The 20,843-nt window shown below is 41.4% G+C and overlaps 2 protein-coding genes and 1 non-coding gene across 4 annotated transcripts; 1 reads left to right on the forward strand and 2 right to left on the reverse strand.

The window, feature by feature from the left end:
- The first annotated feature begins 628 nt into the window (after nucleotides 1–628).
- Nucleotides 629–7,146, forward strand: mospd1 (motile sperm domain containing 1). Its single transcript, XM_061685889.1, has 5 exons — nucleotides 629–825; nucleotides 908–983; nucleotides 3,790–4,025; nucleotides 6,356–6,517; nucleotides 6,595–7,146. The coding sequence occupies exons 1-5, from the start codon at nucleotides 672–674 to the stop codon at nucleotides 6,624–6,626; spliced, it is 660 nt and encodes a 219-aa protein (XP_061541873.1). The 5' UTR covers nucleotides 629–671; the 3' UTR covers nucleotides 6,627–7,146.
- An 885-nt stretch (nucleotides 7,147–8,031) lies between these two features.
- On the reverse strand, nucleotides 8,032–20,748 carry pabir2 (PABIR family member 2). 2 transcript variants are annotated; one of them, XM_061686026.1, is made up of 10 exons: nucleotides 19,493–20,748; nucleotides 19,298–19,376; nucleotides 19,164–19,217; nucleotides 18,865–18,908; nucleotides 14,427–14,481; nucleotides 12,468–12,569; nucleotides 10,625–10,710; nucleotides 10,159–10,220; nucleotides 9,699–9,795; nucleotides 8,032–8,790 (listed from the first exon to the last, which is right to left on the reverse strand). In XM_061686026.1, the coding sequence occupies exons 1-10, from the start codon at nucleotides 19,615–19,617 to the stop codon at nucleotides 8,649–8,651; spliced, it is 846 nt and encodes a 281-aa protein (XP_061542010.1). In that variant the 5' UTR covers nucleotides 19,618–20,748; the 3' UTR covers nucleotides 8,032–8,648. The 2 variants fall into 2 exon arrangements, with proteins under 2 accessions (XP_061542010.1, XP_061542009.1); XM_061686025.1 differs by having other exon boundaries at nucleotides 10,159–10,223; nucleotides 19,493–20,740.
- LOC133408207 (small nucleolar RNA U109) lies at nucleotides 18,987–19,126 on the reverse strand. The gene has a single exon (XR_009769257.1). It is a non-coding gene; the product is annotated as a small nucleolar RNA U109 (small nucleolar RNA).
- Nucleotides 20,749–20,843: the final 95 nt, after the last annotated feature.

The following is a 20,843-nucleotide window of genomic DNA, read 5'->3' on the forward strand; positions in this document are numbered from 1 at the left end:
CACAAACCAATGCGTCAGATTATCTGATTATTTTCTGTGTTGAACAAAATGTATTTGTTTTTCATTTGAAAAAATGTAATCTAAGAATAAATATTTTTATTTTATTAGTTAAACACAATTTGTTTTGCACTTACTGCAGTTTTCTCCCACATTCCAAAAACATGCACGTTAGGTTAATTAAAAACTCTTTATAAAAATAAATAAATAAATCATATATAGACTCCATATGTAAATATGAGTGTGAATGGTTGTTTGTCTTTCTGTGTCCTGCGATTTTCTGGTGACAGCCCAGGGTGTACCCTGCCTCTCGCCCAAAGTCAGCTGGTATTGTCTCCAGATTACCCGCAAACCTAATGAGTGCTACAGAGAATAAAAGGCTGAATGGAGAAGTTGAACAAAATAAAATCATGTGAAAACATTTGGATAATAAAAATACCTTGTCAATGTTTTATGTTTGTGTGTATATAAAGGGCTTCAAGTAATGGAGTCAAATGTTATGACGGGAAGCCTTATTAATATTGGCGTCCATCTCTGTCCCCTCACAGTGACATGCCATAGAACCCAGGAGTGCCATTTTCTTTCACACGGCCTGATAGAGTTTGGGGGCGCGAGGGAAGAGGGGGGCCGGCCAGACTGTGGACGGGGGACGGAAGAGAGCTCAGCGGGAGCCAATGCAGCAGCAGCACCGACAGCCTGAGCTGGTGGAAGGAAACCTTCCCGTGTTCGTGTTCCCCACTGAACTCGTCTTCTACGCCGATGAGCAGACGTCTCACAAGCAGGTGCTCACCCTCTACAACCCCTATGAGTTTGCACTCAAGTTCAAAGGTCAGCTGACACACAAAAGCACATGGACCTGACGTTTTATTGCCAATGAACAGTGTCTGTATTTTGTCTTTTTCACCCCCAGTGCTGTGCACAGCGCCAAACAAGTACACTGTGGTGGATGCCACCGGAGCTGTCAAGCCACAGTGTTGTGTTGACATGTGAGCAAGCCTCTTTATGTGTGTTTGAACATGTAAAATACACTACTCACAAAATAGTAGGGCTATTCTGCTTTTGGCTGAAATTTTAAGACAAACTTATAATGCACTATAACATTAAACTTAATAAGACCAAATAGACCAATACCTTTCCTGGTTCATTTCGATTTGGTATTTAAACAGTCTTCTTCATAATGCTGTTCACATTTTGACATCATGAGCCCAAGACATGAACTAACTATTGAATAACAGTACACGCCAATGCAAGTCCTTTAGACGAGAAGCTTAGAGTGGCATCAGCAGGTTGTAACAGAGATAGAAAGAGACTAGAAGAGTCAAAGAACGGTATCAAAGTGGACGCCATTTGAAATGTATTGGTGGAGGTCAAACACCTGTTGAGAATTTTGCCGTTAAGCTCCTTGTTAGAAGACAGTGAATTGTGCTAAAAGTACTGAAACATTGCACAGTTGGGCATGTGCATTCAAACGTTTAGAGAAGGTCACCTGTAAAGGTTATATATGCACTTTAGGTTCAACCTGATATTTCACCCCAAAAACTCCCAACTCGAAAGCCTAATACAGTGGAACCTCAATCTACGAACTGAATTGGTTTTGAATAGGGTTCATAAATTGAACATAATTTTCATATCGGAAATAATGTAAGCATGAATAATTGGGCGGCACGGTGGCCGACTGGTTACAGCGTCAGCCTCACAGTTCTGAGGACCCGGGTTCAATCCCCGGCCCCGCCTGTGTGGAGTTTGCATGTTCTCCCCGTGCCTGCGTGGGTTTTCTCCGGGCACTCCGGTTTCCTCCTACATCCCAAAAACATGCATGAATTGGAGACTCTAAATTGCCCGTAGGTGTGAATGTGAGTGCGAATGGTTGTTTGTTTGTATGTGCCCTGCAATTGGCTGGCAACCAGTTCAGGGTGTACCCCGCCTCCTGCCCGATGACAGCTGGGATAGGTTCCAGCACGCCCGTGACCCTAGTGAGGAGAATCGGCTCAGAAAATGGATGGATGGATGGATGAATAATTGGTTCCAGCCTCGTTTAGTAAAAGTTTGCACTCTTTGTACACAATGTAAAGCTATACAGTACTGTACATCAAACTTGACAAGTGGTAATTGATAAAAAATCTCTGTTAACCAAGTTAACAACAACAAACTGAACTGTCATGCTACTCATTCAAATGCAGTTGCGCTGCCAACAGGCACTCAAAAAGCGTCACGTCATGAGTCCCTCTGGTGCGTTCACAGCCAGTCAGAAATCACAGAACCCCTTAACTTTAACAAAAAGGTTGCTACAATTATGAAGAGTATAAAATGGAATCCACTTTACCTTGATTTCTTGTGGTGCAGCAGGTTCTTCTCTTGACAAGTCGGCATGTACTGTATGTGCCTTGCCTTCTCGCAAATGATAGTCTCGGAAATGCTTTCACTCGCTAGCTGTTTCATTTATCCAAACAAGAAACTGACAGCTTTTCCACTTGGTCCAGAAGTATCTCTCGGTCCTTTTGAAGATAATTCACTCCCTTGGCCATGTCTGCAGCAACAAAAATGCCCCCCCACCCCCCCTCCTTAATTGTGGCAATTGTAGACTGGTATCTTCCATGCTGTACTTGCGAGCAAGCTTTGCAATGCATGTGCCATTAATATACTCCTCACAAATCGTCTGTTTAAAGTCCACACTTGTCTGTTGCTTTTCTTAGACCCATATTGAGCTAGCAAAAGGCAAAAACAAAGATGAAAAACACAGAAAAGGAACACAATGACGCACTAAGCAATGTAGTGACCGACCGCCATGCTGGAGCGACTGAGAGTTATCCGCCTCCCCGCCGCACGGCACAAAATGGATCAATGAAATGTTTGCACACTGCGATAAGATTCAACCATTGGGCAATATTTTTGTTCAGTCTGCGGTTCAGAAATGAAATAGTGCGAACATTGAGGCGTTCGTAAATCGGGGTTCCACTGTATCCCTAACTTTTGGTGAGTAGTGTGCGTCTACAGTTGTGAAAACAAACCCATTCATTCATTTTCGGTACCGCACATCATCATTCGTGTAGCAGGTCAGATGAAGAAAATCTCAGGTGACAACTGCCGCCAGCCAATCACAGGGCACATATAGACAAACAACCGTTCACTCTCGCGTTCACACTTATGGACAGTTTAGAGTCTTCAGTTTAACCTAACATGCTTATTTTTGGAACATGGGAGGACGCATACCCAGAGAAAACCCACGCAAGCACGGAGAGAACATGCAAACTCTACACAGGAAGGCCGGGGCCGACATTTGAATCCCAGAATACCGAATGTGGAGGCAGACGCGCTAACCTGCCTTAATCCACCTCTTATTAACGCCCCTATCACCTTGCAACTACTGTATAGAAACCAACAATACTATACAGAAATGCAATGTAAAAGCTTGCAACTGTGCCACATACATCACCTTGAGCAGTTCATAATCAATATTTATCTAATGACATGACAAAAAACAAGAAAATCATAAAATACATTTGATTAGCACAAAGCGGTTGAAATTTGATCAGACAAAAAAACCCCAAAAAAACAAACATTCTCATACACTGACTGAAAGCAGTGCTCCTAAGAGAAATGGTACGAAGGGAAGAGAATGGACTGTTAGGAGACAATACAATTTGATGGTGCAAATGTTAGAATTGAGGTAATTAATGGATATCCATGTTGCTGATAGCGTTTAGGCCAGCAGAGACACCCCTGCCTACCCTGACGGCTCGCCACTGATGACAGTGAACTAACTTTTCCGTTTGTGTAATCTACATGTTGCAGCGTAATCCGACTCCGAGACGTGCGGCCATGCCACTATGGGGTTTACGACAAGTTCCGTCTGCAGGTGTCGGAGCAAAGTCAACGCAAAGCGCTGGGCCGCAAGGAGGTCACGGCCACGCTCCGCCCCTCCGCCTCGCAAGAGCCCGGCGGTGGCCTCCGTTCGCAAGATGATGAGCGCAGGGCCAAAGACCAGATGGTGGACAGCGAGTTTTTTGAGCAGACTGTTTTTCAAACAGGTAAGCATAGAGGTTGTAACCACTAGATGGAGACAATTACTCATTTTAAAGAGCCTTTCCCATTGGGTTGTGGGTAAAACAGTCATTTTATTGAGATAGCACACATTTTCTTTGCAAAGGGCTTTTTAATTCAAGTTTATTGTTTTTAATTTGTGCCATCTAGCTGAAGCCTATTCCAGCTAACTTTGGCCGAGAAACAGAGTCCAATGTAGACTGGTTAGCAGTCAACTGCAGTAATTCATGTCATGTTCATAATTACTAGTTTTCACTAGACTTTTCCAAACTTTAATCTATTAGAACATAAAATTGACATAGACTGTCAGGGGAACATTTTTAATCCTTAATAGACAGGAGACAGGACAAGCACTTTGAAAGAATTGCGAAATACAATTTACCGGTAATAAAGCTTGCATGCAAGGAGACTGTTCAAATACAACAAGGCTGATGACTGCTAAGAAGTGCCTAAGTAGACCTCCTTACAGGTCCCATATTTTGGCTATTTAGACCTCAATAGAGTGACTCTCTAACATGGACTTAGTATAAAAGTGTCAATTTAATTTAAAAAAAAAAAAAAAAAAAAAACACCTTGGTTTTGTCATACTCGTGTCCCGAAAAGGCCCCTCTGACAGCTACTTCTGTTTGACCCAGTTTTGTATCAGCTTTGTCCATATTTGGCTAAGACCGCCCCTTTCCTCTGATTTGTTGCCTCCGTGTAGAAGACCCACTTGTGAGAGGACAGGTGTTTATGTGACAGTGCTGGCTCGGGAGCGGAGAGGTAGGCGGGGATGTTCGCTAGTGACGTAGATAAGCTCCAGAAATTCAAATGGCCTGATTTCAGGCCTCGTGGCAAAAAAAACAACAACCTCTGAAACTCAGGAACGCATGGACGATTTTAATTCATATTTCACATGTTTATAGAGGTACCACCGAGCCAATATAACATCCCAAATAGTAGAGAAAGTTGGTTTGGTAAAATACGGCACCTTTAAGCTAAGTCATACAGTATATATGAACATGAACAGGCAGTTATCTTCTGCCTGACGCATCTGGCGTCCACCAAACACGTTTTGTTTGTTTTGTGATACTATAATATCAGAAAGAGACAAGGAGGCAGGTGCAAGGGGAGCTTTTTTGTCCACACACTAGAGCAGAGTTCATATGATGTTATAATTATTAGAATGGAATACATAGATTTCATAATTGCAGAGAATTTTTTTTTTAACATAAATTAATCATAAAGGATGCTGAAAACACCTATTTACCACCGCAAGAAACCAGAATCAAAAAATGCCTATTTGGGGATGGAAAAATGTGATCTACAGTAACAATATTATGACCGATCATATATATATATATATATATATATATATATATACACACACACACACACACACACACACACATTCACACAAATTCTGCCTTTGTCATTTACTACAATTCTAAACCACTGCAAAGAACAACCACAATAATAAATGTTTTTCAATTAAATTAAACTGACTGATATTTTTATGTAAAAATATTTTTCCATCTAAAATACAGGCCATTCCTACACTATTCTCAAAAAGTAATGGATTTTCAAGTGAGATTTCAGGATGAACCTAAAATACACTATAATCTTTTCAGGTGAACTTAATTTGAACTTCTCAAAACTTTTGAATGCACATGTCCAACTGTTCTATATTTTATACAACTTCCTATTCTCTAACAAGGAGTTGAATGGCAAAATTCATAAGTGTTTGATCAAGAGTCACCCAAAAAATTTCAAGAACGTCCACTTCTACGGGTAAGCCTTTCTGTGCCTCTTCAATCTCTCTGTATCTGTTGCAAACAGCTGATGACATTCTGTGACGGTCAAACGCTACTTCCCTCTGAGAACATCCTTTTTGACGCCTCGTAATGGTGAGGTACTGTTGATCTCTTGTTCGGTGTCGTCCTAATCGCATGATGTCAAAACGTGAATAGGACGATGAAAAGGACAGTTTAACCACCAACTGTAATTGAACCAGGAAATGCATTGGTCCATTCATAGATGAAACACCTGCTGTTAATATTGCTGTTCGGAGCTCCTTGTTAGAGACCAGCAAGTTGTGCAAAAAAAAAAAAAACCAAAAAAAGACCAATATTCCTAACTTTTTATGTATTGTCTTCCTTCTGAACATCCTGTATATTTAATCTGATATAAAAACACATTTTCCAAAATGGTGTCTACTGCTGTAGCATTGACTTTGTTTCTTTCCACACTTTTAATGTTGACCCCCATGTCATAATTGTTCAATCACGGGTTATTTGCGGGAGAATAGCAGTTTTGTTAAACGATGCATGTCCCTCAGAGAGCCGCCCTGCCGCTGGAGGCCCCAGTCTGTTGACGGTGCTGCTGGGGCTGGTATGCGTGGCCGCCCTGATGCTCCCAACCCTGGGGGAGCAAGAATCCACTGTGCCTGTCTACCTCCACTTAAGTGTTAACAAGAAACTTGTAGCTGCTTATGTTCTCGGTGAGCTGAATGCATATTTTATATTCACAAGTGAACTTTTGTAGGACTAAGATATCCCTTCAATTGTTTCATTTCAGGACTTCTCACAATGGTCATCCTACGCACATGAAAGGCATTAAGTCGAGGGGGCTGAATAAATCAGATATTGCCACACACCACCAGTTTCATTGGTCTACCTGGCTACGGGGAAGTTTTTTTTTCTTCTTCTTCTCCCTGTACTCTTTCACTCCTGAAACATTTGAGTGTTTCATTTTTCAAATGCAGGTTTGTGTTAGTGGCACATTGATGTAAACTGACCTGTGGCGGTGCAATCAGGGGAGTCCATCCCTGAGCAGGACCTGTGAAGAAGTGCGATTACCTCATGCTTCCTGTCTGTTGCTATGAAACTGAAGTGAGCAGCAGTATGAGAGTATGCATCCTACATGTATATAAAGCCATACCAATTTTCTTATTGTATTTACTTGTAACCAACATTGTTTCAAGGCATTTTAAGTGTAGATTGAAAACAGAATGCAGTTGTCTGCATGTATCGGTACCTATCTGATTTTTTTTCCAGCAGTCATGTCAAGAAAAAGCCTTTTGCTCAAAATACTTATATTCTGGACATTTAATAAAGTGTCAGTACATCAGCCTGGTATAATTGATGGGTTTATTTGGTTAGGACTCAAGCCTGTGAATGAGATTTGTTGTTGACAGCAGAATGTATGACATGCTCTAGGTAGCTACGACACAAACACTGTACACGTAAAGAAATAATTTATTTTGTCTTTGATATGAACACAAACAAAAGCAAAGGCCGGTTTGACATTGAACATCACTCGACTTATGCCCGAGAGAAATGTGACAGGCTGGGCAAGCGATCTGCTTTTTCCATGTTCTAATGCTGGATAAAGTAAAAAGACATTCAATTGTGTAACTGCAAAACAAACCTCTCTTCATAGTAAAAAGGGCACAACTCCTTTAAAATGATATCACATCCTGGTTTGTCCATAACGGGACACAGGAGGGACTTGATCACAAATCTAGGTGCAAAAGTCAACAGTACAAGCTTAACCTTGACATACTGTTACATTTGTCTAATAACTGGAGGTCAAGTTAAACCTCTCCCCCACTTAAGACTTTTAACACAGGCTGAAAACAAAACAGACAGGTACCCTGTGCAAAATGAACCACAGCAGGAACAGCAGCAGTCTCTCATAAAACAAAGCATTTGTGCCAAACGTTCACTTTTACTGGGGATAGAATATCACCATCCTATATATTTTTTTTTCCTTTTTACCATAAATAACATTTTTCCAGAAGACAAAGCAACTGTACAACTATAGAGAGGCCTTTAGTGTTAAACACTACGAAGACCACCTTGTGTTGTCTGCAATTTAACTGCAAGGTTTTTCACTGCTCCTCCTGGTAATGTGACATGTGGCAGACATCAGGCCACTTTTTTTATATATATATATATATATATATATATATATATATATATATATATATATATATATATATATATATATATATATATATATATTTTTTAAAAAAAAAAAAGCACCACAGTTTACAGCTTTGAATCAAGGGAACAATCGTCTCTACAGTATAACAGTAAAGTTTCCTTATACAGTATTTCTTTTAGCAGATTCATATCATTAACGGCATCATGCCAACTTCAAACTAAACAAACTATTCGTAAGATTAACATGTACAGAATAGCAAAAAATGCTGAAAAACAATAAGTTAAATACTTTTTTTGTACATACAAAGGCCTGTTGGACAAAATAGACGGGGAAATAGAAATCCAAATCGGTGTTTGTCCAGTGCTTCATGTCTCATTTCTATTGAGGGGAACTGGTGGGCGCACACAATTGTAGAACTAACTCCAGTAAAGCCGAGCACCATCCATCCAAAGACTAGCAGCTTGTGCTCCGCAACCTCAGCCTTTCACACTGTCACTAGATTTGCATCTACACAACCATGGCTTTCACCTCTCGACTTTCTCGACTTAAGACCTATCTGAACAACCAGCAACATTAGAAAATACACATTCCTCTCGGCATTTAGGAGGTGGAGGGTCTTCAGGGAAAAGTGTTTCCTCCCAGAGAAGACTGTTTTCGGGAAGTCTCTTATTGCCATCGCACTCTCACTTTGGGGACAAATCCTGGAGGGACGCAAAGGGAGAGTTGCTCGACGACGACGGGGACCCTCCCTCCATTTTGCCCGGGGAGTCTGTGGAGGAGCAGATGCTGCTGAGGCTGCCGTCCAACAATCCATCTGGAGAGTGGCTGCGTGAAAACACTGAGTTAAGTACTGTAAATGTGCTCACAATTTTAAGTGCATTGTAATACCACAGTGAATAGAGTGAAGCCCAGTTTATCACTGAGGATACAGTGATTTGAAAAAGTATTCATACCATTTGAACCTTTTCACATTGTGCCACCTTACGATCACAAACAATTTTTTTAAGAGATTTTTTTTTTAATATACGGCTTAGAAGTGTTTTTCATAGAAACACTATAATTATGACTACTATTATAGCAGAGGTTCCAACTTCCATATGGAGCTCCATTGTAAACCGAGGACCCCCTGTATAGTAGAGTTTTTTTTATAAATATGCAAACATTATATAAATTCTAAACTTACTACTACTCTTATTTTCTGATCTTGAATTTTTTTCCGTCAATGTTGAAAAGTTTATCTTTTGTTCTAGAGTGCTCCCTCCGCATTGCATACAGCAGCACCTTTTCTTTAAACGCCAATGTCAATTTCAGCTCAGTTTGCTGCGGTAAATAGGCCTATTTGGGACGCGGCATTTATTATTGTGGCCAGGGTTTATGAATTCAAGAGCAGCGTCTTTAAGACCAGCAAATAGAGCTGTCACATCACATCAAGTTTCATCAGGATTGGATTTGCCAGCAACCCTAACTTATCATTGAAAACACATTCAGATGTGTATATCACTGACAAATCTCATGAGATGAAAGTTGTAATTTGTTGCACTTACGAAGGATCGTAACAACTCAAGGGACTCATGCAACTTTGGATGGATTTCTCAATGCCCTCGTTCACCATCTAATTATTGTAACTATTTTTTTTTAGACCATTACCAAAATAAGAACACATAAAACCGATACTTTCAAGTGAGATTTTGACCACTTAATTTACTAGTTGTTGCTGCTTAGATAGATCTTACCAGGAGCTGAGATCCAACATGTTGGAGACGTCGGAGGACAGCATAGTGGTGGTGCCTTGAAAAAACCTTTTAGGCTGACTCTCTGTCTCCATCTCTCCTGCACAGTAGAAGACAACAACAAAATTAACAGCCAGGAGAATGCTAATTTTCATTGAGAAGTCTGAACCTTTCACTCTGTTCATTTGCCACTAGTCTGCGTTTTAAGTTTCTAGTTCAAAACGGTTGGATTTTAACATGAGATTTACATGTGGAAACAAACTCATTTTAATTATTCTCCAGCCCATTAAGGGTGCTAACTAGTTGAGCTTGAATTACTTGCATCCTCTGCTCGTTGGTACCAGGTCGCGTTTCAAGACACAGCGACTTCAAGACATAACCTAGTTGATGTGCTTGATATGATAATCAAATGGGAACTACTGGAAGCCTTAAAGAAAATATTAATAAATATTGAATCTCTTACCTTTGCGTTTTATGGGCCCAAGAATGCTGGGTCTAATGCAGTTGATAGGGCTCTGGCTCCGTCTGCTGAGGGTACAAACATGGATTTTAAAACTCAATTCCTAACAGTCTACTCGTCACTTCAGTCTTCATTCTAATAATTTACTTTGAATTATTTAATCATTAACTAAAATGTGGCATCGTAGCCAATGAAATGACACGCCCACAGAAGGCGGGCATGGTGTTTATGAAGACAATAATGGCATCAGTAAATTTGACAATTTATGCAGATTAGAATATAGAAGACGTCAAAAGTGAGGCTGTTATTTATTCAGAATTTACACCCCACCACCCACCCCATCCCTAATTGTGACAACACGCCCACTGAAGTTAATTATGGTCAGATTGAAGCCAGCAAACAGACTACAAGAGGCCAAATGGACAGGGTTTCAGTTGAAAAGTATGAGACTGATATGTCAAGGATTTACCCAAAGCGCCTCGTTGGACTGGGTATCGGACTGGGATTGAGGCCGTTGCTGCTCACAAGGATTTGGAGAGAAGGAGAGAAGCACTGCTGCTCATGACAAGAAACACAAATTGACACAGAACAGATGAGACAACACAAGTCATGTGTCAGACTTCTGCAGAGCTCTTCATTTTAATCGAAGACTCGATTTAGACAGCATGCTTCAAGATTTTGTTTGCTCTCAAGTGGCAAAATTTTGGTACATTTTGTGGCAGCATAAATGAAAAACAAATGCTCGGAATCGGGCCTCTTCCAAATGTGGATAAAAGTTATGTTATGTATCGGATAGCTGACAATGCAAGTGCAGCATATACTATATACCTCAACAATGAAAGGTTGACATTTAATACTTATATACGTACTATAATTGTTTATTATGTTTGTCGCTTGTGGAGTTATTTAAGTGCAATTTGAGCATCTGTGCATGCGGGTTGTTTCATGTGTTCCATCAGCCATATCGGATATGCGTCACTTGAAATGTCCATGGTAATAGACAGCCAAAACATGGATATAGGCATCAAAAGAAAATTGGACACCTGGGCCCGGTATTAAAACAAACAAAAAAACTAATCTGGATCAAAATCCTGCAACTTCTCCACACTACCACAAGAGGAGCCTCACTCTTCACGGGGAAAACCGTTGTGAGAAACAGCCAAAGAGTCAAGAAGATCGTGTGAGGAAGGAAACAGAGAGCAGAGGTACAGATCGAGCTATCTCAGGAGCAGATCAAAGTGACCTTGCTTAATCAGAGGGGATACAAAACTACATATTCGCCTCTTAGAAGAAAGCTGAGAAATTATAGTGCTGTGATGTAAGGTGAAGATGTTAATCTTACTTGGGCTTAAAGGTCAGATGACAAAGATGGGGTCAGTTAAAATTCATATTTGCATTGTTTATACAGTGCAGTACAGTACAGAAAGTATTCAGACCCCCTTAAATTCTTTACGTTTTCATATTGCAGCCTTTCCTCTAAAATAATTTAAGTTTATTTTTTTCCACATTAATGTATACACAGCACCCCATATTGACCGGGAAAAAAAACAATTGTTTTTGCAGATGTATTAAAAAAGAAAAACTGAAGTATCACACAGCCATAAGCAATACAAAGTAAAGAGTGAAAAATTTAAGGGTGTCTGAATACTTTCCTTAGCCACTGTATATTTTGTACTTTCACATTTTTGGTTTAATCTGTTCCGTTTTCCAGGAAAAAATATTTTTACATTGAATCATGGCCGTATCCCTCCTTCTAGCCTGACGGTCTGCGTTAGTACACCATACAATGTATTGTGCGTCTTATCATCTCTATAGCCACCTTGAATCCTGGCTTGATCCATTCTTCCAGTAGGATCAGGATAATCCTGATCTTTCGCATCAAAACTATCCTAATCTCCACCAAGGAATTTTGAAATACCCAAGAAAACCATTTGAATTATTTTTTTTTTTTTTACTATGTAGAGTAAATCCAGCCAAGTAGATATTTAACACAGGAAAGGCTTCCATTGTGGTTGACTGACAAATTACTTCTTCCAGACAAACATTGGCTTCCACACAGACACAGTCAAACAGATTTTTGGATGTACAGCAAACCAAAGAAAGATATGGCTTTACAAAGCAATGAGCCAGTGTTAGTAATCTAGAAATGAGTTCCTACCGGCTGCCACACGTCTTTCTATTTCCTAAATCTGATTTGGGGTGATTGGAGAACAAGGTTAGTTGCACGTAGTTTAACCAACCCTTCATCTATTTAGTGGAGGCACAATCAGATTATATGTGCACGTAAACATAGTAGAAAACTTAAGATGTACCTTTTTCCCTATCCCTCTGGTTGGGGACGGTGCCGGAGACACAGGCACAAAGTCGATTCGCTTCGGAGATGACGACGCGGACTTTTCCAAATCATTGTCACTCTATCCAAATACAAAATGAATAAATTGGTCATCAAACACATGATGTAGTTTAAGACATGTTGGAGTATTATACTACCAAATCAGTCTGACCTTGAAAGACTGATGGCCCTGTTAACTCCCAAATACAGTAACTGTATTTTGTTTTTAATCTAGCATGTTAGTTCACGCTTACTCCACAAAAAGAGCAGTGATGACCAGAGGCCCAAACATGCCGTGAGGAAGTACAGCCGAAAGATGACTTTGACGTGAAACAACTTCCTGGTGTGAAAAAGTGTTTGCCCCCTTCCTGATTTCTTATTTTTTGCGTGGTTGTCACACTTAAATGTTTCCCATCATCAAACAAATTTTAATTTTAGTCAAAGACAACACAAGTAAACACAAAATGCAGTTTTAAATGGTTTGTATTAAGGGAGAAAAAAAATCCAAACCAACAGGGCCCTGTGTGAAAAAATTATTGCCCCCCTGTTAAAACATATCTGTGGTTTATCATACCAGAGTTAGAAAATTTTAGCCATCCCCAGGCTTGATACTGCCACATCTGTTCTCAATCAAGAAATCCCTTAAATAGGACCTGCCTGACAAAGTGAGGTAGACCAAAAGAGCCTCAAAAGATAGACAGCATGCCAAGATTGAAAGAAATTCAGGAACAAATGAGAAAGAAACTAATTGAGATCTATAATTGTGGAAAATGTTATAAAGCCATTTCTAAAAGCTTTGGGACTCCAGCAAACCACAGTGAGAGCCATTCTCCACAAATAGCGAAATCATAGAACAGTGGTGAATTTTGCCAGGAGTGGCCGGCCGACCAAAATTATCCCAAGAACGCAGTGACGACTCACTCAAGAGGTCACAAAAGACTCCACAACAACATCCAAAGAACTGCACGCCTCACTAGCCTTAGTTAAGGTCAGTGTTTATGACTCCACCATAAGAAAGAGACTGGGCAAAAATGGCCTGCATGGCAGAGTTCCAAGACGAAAACCACTGCTGAGCAAAAAGAACATGAAGGCTTTTTTCAATTTTGCCAGGAGACATCTTGATTATGCCCAAAACCTTTGGGAAAATACCCTGTGGTCTGATGAGACAAAGGTTGAACTTTTTGGAAGGTGTGTGTTCCATTACATCTGGCGTAAAAGTAACACCACATTTTAGAAAAAGAACATCATACCAGAACTAAAATATGGTGGCGGTAGTATGACGGTCTGTTTGCTGCTTCAGGACCTGGAAGACTTGCTGTGATAAATGGAACCATGAGTTCTGCTGTCTACCAAAAAAAATCCTCTAGGACAATGTCCGGCAATCTATTAATTTCCTCAATCTGAAACGAACTTGGGTTCTGCAGCAGGAGTTTGATCCAAAACACCAGCAAGTCCACCTCTGAATGGCTGAAGAGAAACAAAATGAAAACATTGGAGTGGCATAGTTAAGTCCTGAATCCTATTGAGATGCTGTGGCATGACCAAAAACCCGCCAATGTGGCTGAATTACAACAATTCCATAGAGATGAGGGGGCCAAAATTCCTCCACAGCACTGTAAGAGACTCATTGCAAGTTATTGCAAACACTTGATTGCAGTTGTTGCTGCTAAGGGTGGCCCAACCAGTTATTAGGTTTAGGGGGCAATGACTTTTTCACACAGGGCCATGTAGGTTTGGATTTTTTTTTCTCCCTTAATAATAAAAAACATTTAAAAACTGCATTTTGTGTCTCTTTGAGTTGTCTTTGAATAATATTTTAATTTGTTTGATGATGAGAAACATTTAAATGTGACAAACATGCACAAAAAAAAAAAGCAAAGAAATCAGGAAGGGGCCAAACACTTTTTCACACCACTGTATGGGATAAAGTTTTACTTACCAGACTGAGACTTTCCTCCCAGGACTGGCTTATTTGCATAGCAGCTTGAACTTCCCTATGTGGACAAAAGTATAAAACAAGAGCTTCATTTGAACCCTTTACGAAATGATTCCACCGAGTGACACAGTTGAGCTCTGTTTGCCACAGTACATTTCAGAAGGGTAAACCCTGAACTGGCTTGTTGTCTGGTCGTAGGAATTATTGTGTCAGCTTTGCAATGGTGATTTACAGCACAACACATTGTTAACTTGTCAGTAAATTCAGTGAAGAAAAAAAAAAAAAACACACCACAGCGGTATGTGATCTATAAACAAACACTCTGAAAGCTTCCAGTTTTTTTGCATTGCTTTTAATAAAAAAATACGCTATTCTTACCAATTAATTCTTAAATTCGATTGTAATTATTTTGTGCAGTCAAGTGATCAATGGATAGCAGCGCTCCATCCTACATTAGCATGCCATACATGCTACTGTAACAGTATCCAAATGAAAGGGTTCTGAAAGCGCCAAGGGTCCTTCTACACCAACTCAGGCTAGTGAGCCCTAACGAAGCCTTGTCCCAAGAACTGCTGAAACCTGCTTGGATGAGATGCAAAAGGTCTTCTAAGACAACCAGAACAGTCAAGTTGCGAGTGATTCAATGCCCTAAGAAAGGTGTGTTAAGAGGGATTTTTTCTCTCCCCGTTCTGCTCAGAAAACAGCCGGCAATTATAAATGTTAAACGGGCTTTTATGATGGGCGACATGATGGCCGACTGGTTAGCACATCTGGCTCACAGTTCTGGGGACCCAATCCGGCCTCCCCTGTGTGTGTTTGCATGTTTTCCCCGTGCCTCCACGGGTTTTCTCCAGGTACTCCGGTTTCCTCCCACATCCCAATACCATGCATGGTAGGTTAACCGAAGCCACTAAATTGTCCGTAGATGTGAACATGAGTGTGAATGGTTGTTTTTTTATATGTGCCCAGCGATTGGCTGGCGACCAGTTCAGGGTGTACTCCATCTCTCACCCAGAGTTGGCCGAGATAGTCACCAACACACCCGTGACCCGAATGAGGATAAGCTGTCCAGAAAATGGATGGATGATTTATGATGGCAAATCCTTGTGTGTGTGTGTGTGTGTGTGTTCAACACTGGGTTGGGTCGAAAAAAATGGAACAATAGCGAATTAGGAAGTTCGCTGAAGCTTGTGCTGTCGCAGACACAAATAGAGGAGCAACTGCTTGTGTTGAGGTTTTTTTTAAGTCGTCTCTCTCACGTCATTCACCAAAATAAAAATTAGTAGAAGAGTTTGCATGACTACTACTACTACTAATATTGTTTGTAATGTCCAGCCAGCAATCTAGATGCCGCTCACAGGTCTACATTTACATCTACACTACAGCTGACTTCTGGTTTGGGGAGGAGACTCGAGACTGTCGGTCAAGATATCATTGAGGGTGTGGTATGCTAGGTTGGTCATACACCACATACAACAGTTGTGAGCACACTTGCCAAAGTGATAACCTCATTTATGTGTCTCTCCCATCGGCTAAAATCAGTGATAATTTTTCAAGCAAATTTTAATTTAGTTTTAGTGAAAGTATTTTGACTAAAATGTAATTTAGCTTAGTTTTTGTCTCGTAAATTGTTTTGAAATTTAGTCAAAAAACTGTTGGTCTCTGGCACTGTGATCTATTGGATAACTACAAACATCGTAACGTGCATATCATAAGCCACCTGTTGCAGCTCAGAGGCACAAATGGCTACAGGGTTGTCTTTTTAACATTAGCTTTATTTTCGAAGTCCAAAATTTGGACATTTTGGCTCCTTTTTGCCACGGTGCTTCGACTGCCGTCATGCCGTGGTTGAACTAGACACTACAGTTGCATTCAAAGCACACACACAAAAACTGGCATTAATGATGCCCATCCATCCATTTTCTGTATCGCTTATCCTCACTAGGGTCACGGGTGTGCTGAGCCTATTCCAGCTATCTTCGGGCGAGAGGCAGGGTACACCCTGAACTAGTCGCCAGCCAATCCCAGGGCACATAGAAACAACCAACCATTCGCACTCACATTCACACCTACGGGTAATTTAGAGTATTCAATTAACCTACCACGCATGTTTTTGGGATGTGGGAGGAAACCTGGAGTACCCAGAGAAAACCCACGCAGGTACAAGGGAGAACATGCAAAGTCCACACAGGCGGGGCTGGGATTTGAACCCTGGTCCTCAGAACTGTGAGGCAGATGTGCTAACCAGTCGACCACCGTGCCGCCGCATTAATGATGCCTTCGAATAAAATTAGGAAACATTAAGCAATAGAATACAGAATCTAGTAAAAACTACTACAAAATAAAGTGTGTGGGGTGTCTTTGGACAACCAGCAACACAGTAACTTGTTTTATGAACAATATGAACAATTATTCATGTCACCCACACACCAATGCAAAACGGCTCGGGGGTTAGCAAAACAGCAGGAAAGTCACCGTACTTATAGACGCTAAATAATCGATAAAGATCTTATTTTTAATAACTTATGCACACCTGTACGTGGATTTCAGGATGTAACTGTCTCTTCCAGTATCTCGTGAACAGATATAGATAGATATAGACTGGACAGTAATTTTATGTTTAGCGTATTTTCACGACCATAAGGCGCACTTAAAAGGCTTACATTTTCTCCAAAATGGACGGGACGCCTTATAATGTGGCGCGCCTTATGCGTGCACCGAGTTCCAAAATCTATAAATGTTGTTGTGTGACGACTGGGAGCATTTCCTGCCGACACGCTGCTTATACAGAGGAAAAGCGGACGTGGCGGAGGACAGCATGCGGACGTAAAGGGGGAAGGGTGCACGTGAAGGAGGACGCTAAAGGTACGCCCTCCAGTAGGTATATAGCGCCGGTATGTGCATTGTGCATAACAACATCGGTTTGGCTAAGGACCCCCGAAAATGGCACCTACGAAGAGACACGCTTACAAAGCAGTTTAAACTGAAAGCTGTCAGTTACGCGGAGGAACACGGGAATTGAGCAGCCGCGAGAGAATTCAAGGCCAACGAATCCATGGTTCGCAAGTGGAGGAAGCAGGAAAACGAGCTTCGCCAAGTCAAGAAGACGAAGCTGAGCTGAGACCAACTCGATCAATGGATTAATGAGCAAAGAACGTCTCTACAATCACCATTCGACTGAGGGCAATAACGCTTGCAGAAGAAATTAAAATCAAACATTTTCAAGGAGGTCCGTCTTGGTGCTTTCATTTTATGAAACGGCACCATGTATCCATCCGGGCAAGCACTACAGTGGCGCAGCAAATTCCGGCGGATTACAAAGAAAAGCTGGCCATCTTCCGCTTCTACTGCAGTAAAAAGATTGCCGACAAACACATATAGCCCAACCACATCACCAACATGGACATGGTGCCGCTCACTTTCGACATCCCGGGGGACCACCACGGTAGCGATACGCACAACGGGGCACGAGAAGTCGGCTTTTACTGTTGTGCTTAGTTGGCATGGTAATGGACAGAAACTGCTATGGTGGTGATTGATGATGGTGATTTTTAAGAGGAAGACGCTGCCTAAAGAAAAGTTTCCAGCCGAAGTCATCGTTAAGGCCAATCAAAAGGGCTGGATGGAGGCTTTCACGAAAGCCGGCATCATTGCTGAACAGCCCCCCGGCAACGAGACTAACTCTGACAATTACGAGAGGGAACCCGGCGTGTTTGTTGGAGAGCTTGCCCAGCTGTTCATTTTGGATACAGAAGATGAGGACTTTGATGGATTTGTGGATGAGGATTGATCTAAAAATAATGTGAGTACATTGTTAAATACTTCAATAAAGTACAACCAAACTCAGTTTTGCTCCCGCTGCCTTTTTAAAAACATTGTTTTAGCGTGCATGCATGCTACCGTATGTTTTAAGATAGCATATGTTTTACCATGCCTGCGCCCAATAATACGGTGCACCTTATGTATGTGTTAAATACAGAAATAGACCCCGTAACTGAGACTGCGCCTTTTAATACGGTGCGCCCGTATGGTCGTGAAAATACGGTATATACCGCTATGGTCGCTGCCGCTGGATTCAATCTCAAACTGGCTTAAGTTACTTCCTTATCACGTCGTTCTGACTGGTTCTCGTCAACTTCTTCCACCGCTACAAACAAAATTAGTTCTGATTGAATCTCGTCTCTGGCAGGCATTTACGTCTCATTTTTATTCGTTCACAACTATGCCAATATACTTGTTCCGGAAATACATTTTTATATAGTCAGTCTCATCTTCGGCAGGGGAAAAAAAAAAAAAAAAAAAAAAAAAGTTGATGACTATGATGAAACAATTTCATCAACAAAATTAACACTGGTTAAGATGTTAAAATTTGGTCTGTGTATCCTGCTTAAAAGTTTCCTTGAAGAGAAAACCCTACCAGTGCTTCTATTTATTATCTTACCGCTCATGTGCAGTTTCTCTGTTCATCACATCGACACCCTCTTCCTGTGACAGCACACAACAGTGTTAATTCTTATTTCCATAATCACATCAACACAATTACACAATCATTGACTTGAAAGTCTCTGTTGGAGTCTGATACTACCAATCGATCATTTCTTAAAGACCGGAGGCCCTGTTAACTCCAAAATGTTACTCTTGCATGTTTTTAAGGCACCATCAATCCCTACAGCTTCAGAGGGAAATGGTGGTCTGCCATGCTCATGTTGTCACACGACTGGTCGGAGTGGTTCTCCTTACTTGTTTGATCTGATGAAGCCTGGTGCTTGGAACACGGATGGGCGACGAAGGAATCTACAATGAAAGAAGACAACCTTCACCACTGGATAACTAAAAAAAAAAACAGGAATTTACATTGAAGTTATGTTTTGTACCATATTTGGCCTGTTGACAACAGTAGTGCTATTTCTGCGGCTTCGCAATACCCCTCTCTGGAACACTTGGGCGTTATCACTGCAATGACAAACTTGTTGTCTTAGCCCAGAGCTTGCACTCAGGATGTCACCGTTTTCAACACAGAATTAAACATATATAAGAAACACGTTCAGTGAAAGAGTTAACAAAAGAACCTTAGGCCATTAATCATGGGTGCACTGTTGGATCTTCTCAGCTGCCCCTCGGTCTGAACTAAGGAAGATGGGCTGTCCAGGTCTAGCTCCATCTTTTCTTGGGATAGGACTCCTGAATTGTGCATTGTGGCTAGTAAACCCTACAGTTCTTTTTACAATCCAAAAGGTTAAGTCGAGGCTGTTACATGTTTGCTCTCGGAACGTGTTAACTTCACACGTTTGAGGCAAAAACATTAAGTAGGCAGGCTCGGGGGGAAAAAATAGCTTGAGAAAGACGGAACGCTCCGTAATCAACGAGGCCAGTCTTATGAACAACTAGAGGAAACTTAACGTTGTCAAACAAAATACCGTTGTCGCTACAGGTCCTTACAACAAAACTGTCAGGACAGCCAGCGTCTAGTCCGCCTTAACGTTTTTTTGCAACGTTATGTAAATTCGCCAACTTTCCAGATGGATAGTTAGCATGCAATGGCTAAACGCAGGACAATGACCACGAACTCGAGCTGATAGTTGCAAGAGCGTGACTACTGACTACGACAGTTCCCATTGAATGCTAGCGCGTTCAATAATGTAGCTCGGGGTGGCTACAACTACCAACCGATAACCGCGTACACGGCGAACGTTCAAGTCTAATGCAGCTTTAATTGAAGTGGTTGTGATAAAGCGCGGTTATTCTTTTCCTAACACGAAGCTGCTGTTAGCATGTTGGGCTTAGCTTGTTGCTCGCCAACGTTAGCCGAATCAGCGGCCGCCAGTAGCTCATAGCAGCCGATCCAAATGGGCTAGCGAGCTAGTTACGTTAGCATTAACGCCAGTCGCCGTAATGCAGTGACCAGAGAGCCGGTTCACTCATCATTAACTAAACACTCGCGTGAATTCGTGTTGATATCGACAACGTCCCGCTGAAACAAGTTACGCGATGTTCGGAGTAAATATACAGCGTAGGGTTACGTTATTCCCTTTCTGTAGTTCGTCGCCAATAAAGCATTGGCTCCTCATAGTATCGCATCACAGAAACGAGTTGTTAGCAAAACAGCCAAACTTCACGCCCCTTAAAAGGACTGCTCGCGGACAGACCAGCCTCTCATTTAGATAAGACAATATCGGTTTATATTCTGCTTTACGGTCAAACACGTTAACTGCGCTGCAGCCGCAAAAGCGTTATGAGGAATCCCATTCGCTTTCCTGGTAAGACTCGCCCCGCTGCAACATGATTGGCTCCTGCATCGCGGCAAGGGCAGGCTACGCAGACGTAACGAGATGACCTTCCCAAATATGTATCGCGTTCGTACCAAATAAAAACACAGACGAGTACAGTAGTTCCCGAAAAACCCCAAAAGATGACGCCTGT

This window comes from Phycodurus eques, chromosome 9, assembly GCF_024500275.1.
Source record: "Phycodurus eques isolate BA_2022a chromosome 9, UOR_Pequ_1.1, whole genome shotgun sequence".
NCBI classification, from domain to species: domain Eukaryota; kingdom Metazoa; phylum Chordata; class Actinopteri; order Syngnathiformes; family Syngnathidae; genus Phycodurus; species Phycodurus eques.

What these genes read in the sequence shown, in the direction of transcription:
- mospd1 (XM_061685889.1), top strand. Translation starts at nt 672, where the DNA reads ATGCAGCAGCAGCACCGACAGCCTGAGCTGGTGGAAGGAAACCTTCCC. An exon ending in GTTTGCACTCAAGTTCAAAG is followed by an intron (nt 826 to 907) that starts GTCAGCTGACAC and finishes TTTCACCCCCAG; the next exon opens with TGCTGTGCACAGCGCCAAAC. An exon ending in GCAGACTGTTTTTCAAACAG is followed by an intron (nt 4,026 to 6,355) that starts GTAAGCATAGAG and finishes CATGTCCCTCAG; the next exon opens with AGAGCCGCCCTGCCGCTGGA.
- pabir2 (XM_061686025.1), bottom strand. Translation starts at nt 19,617, where the DNA reads ATGCACAATTCAGGAGTCCTATCCCAAGAAAAGATGGAGCTAGACCTG. An exon ending in AGAGAAACTGCACATGAGCG is followed by an intron (nt 14,482 to 18,864) that starts GTAAGATAATAA and finishes TTGTCCACATAG; the next exon opens with GGAAGTTCAAGCTGCTATGC. An exon ending in CCAGAGGGATAGGGAAAAAG is followed by an intron (nt 10,711 to 12,467) that starts GTACATCTTAAG and finishes TGTCATGAGCAG; the next exon opens with CAGTGCTTCTCTCCTTCTCT.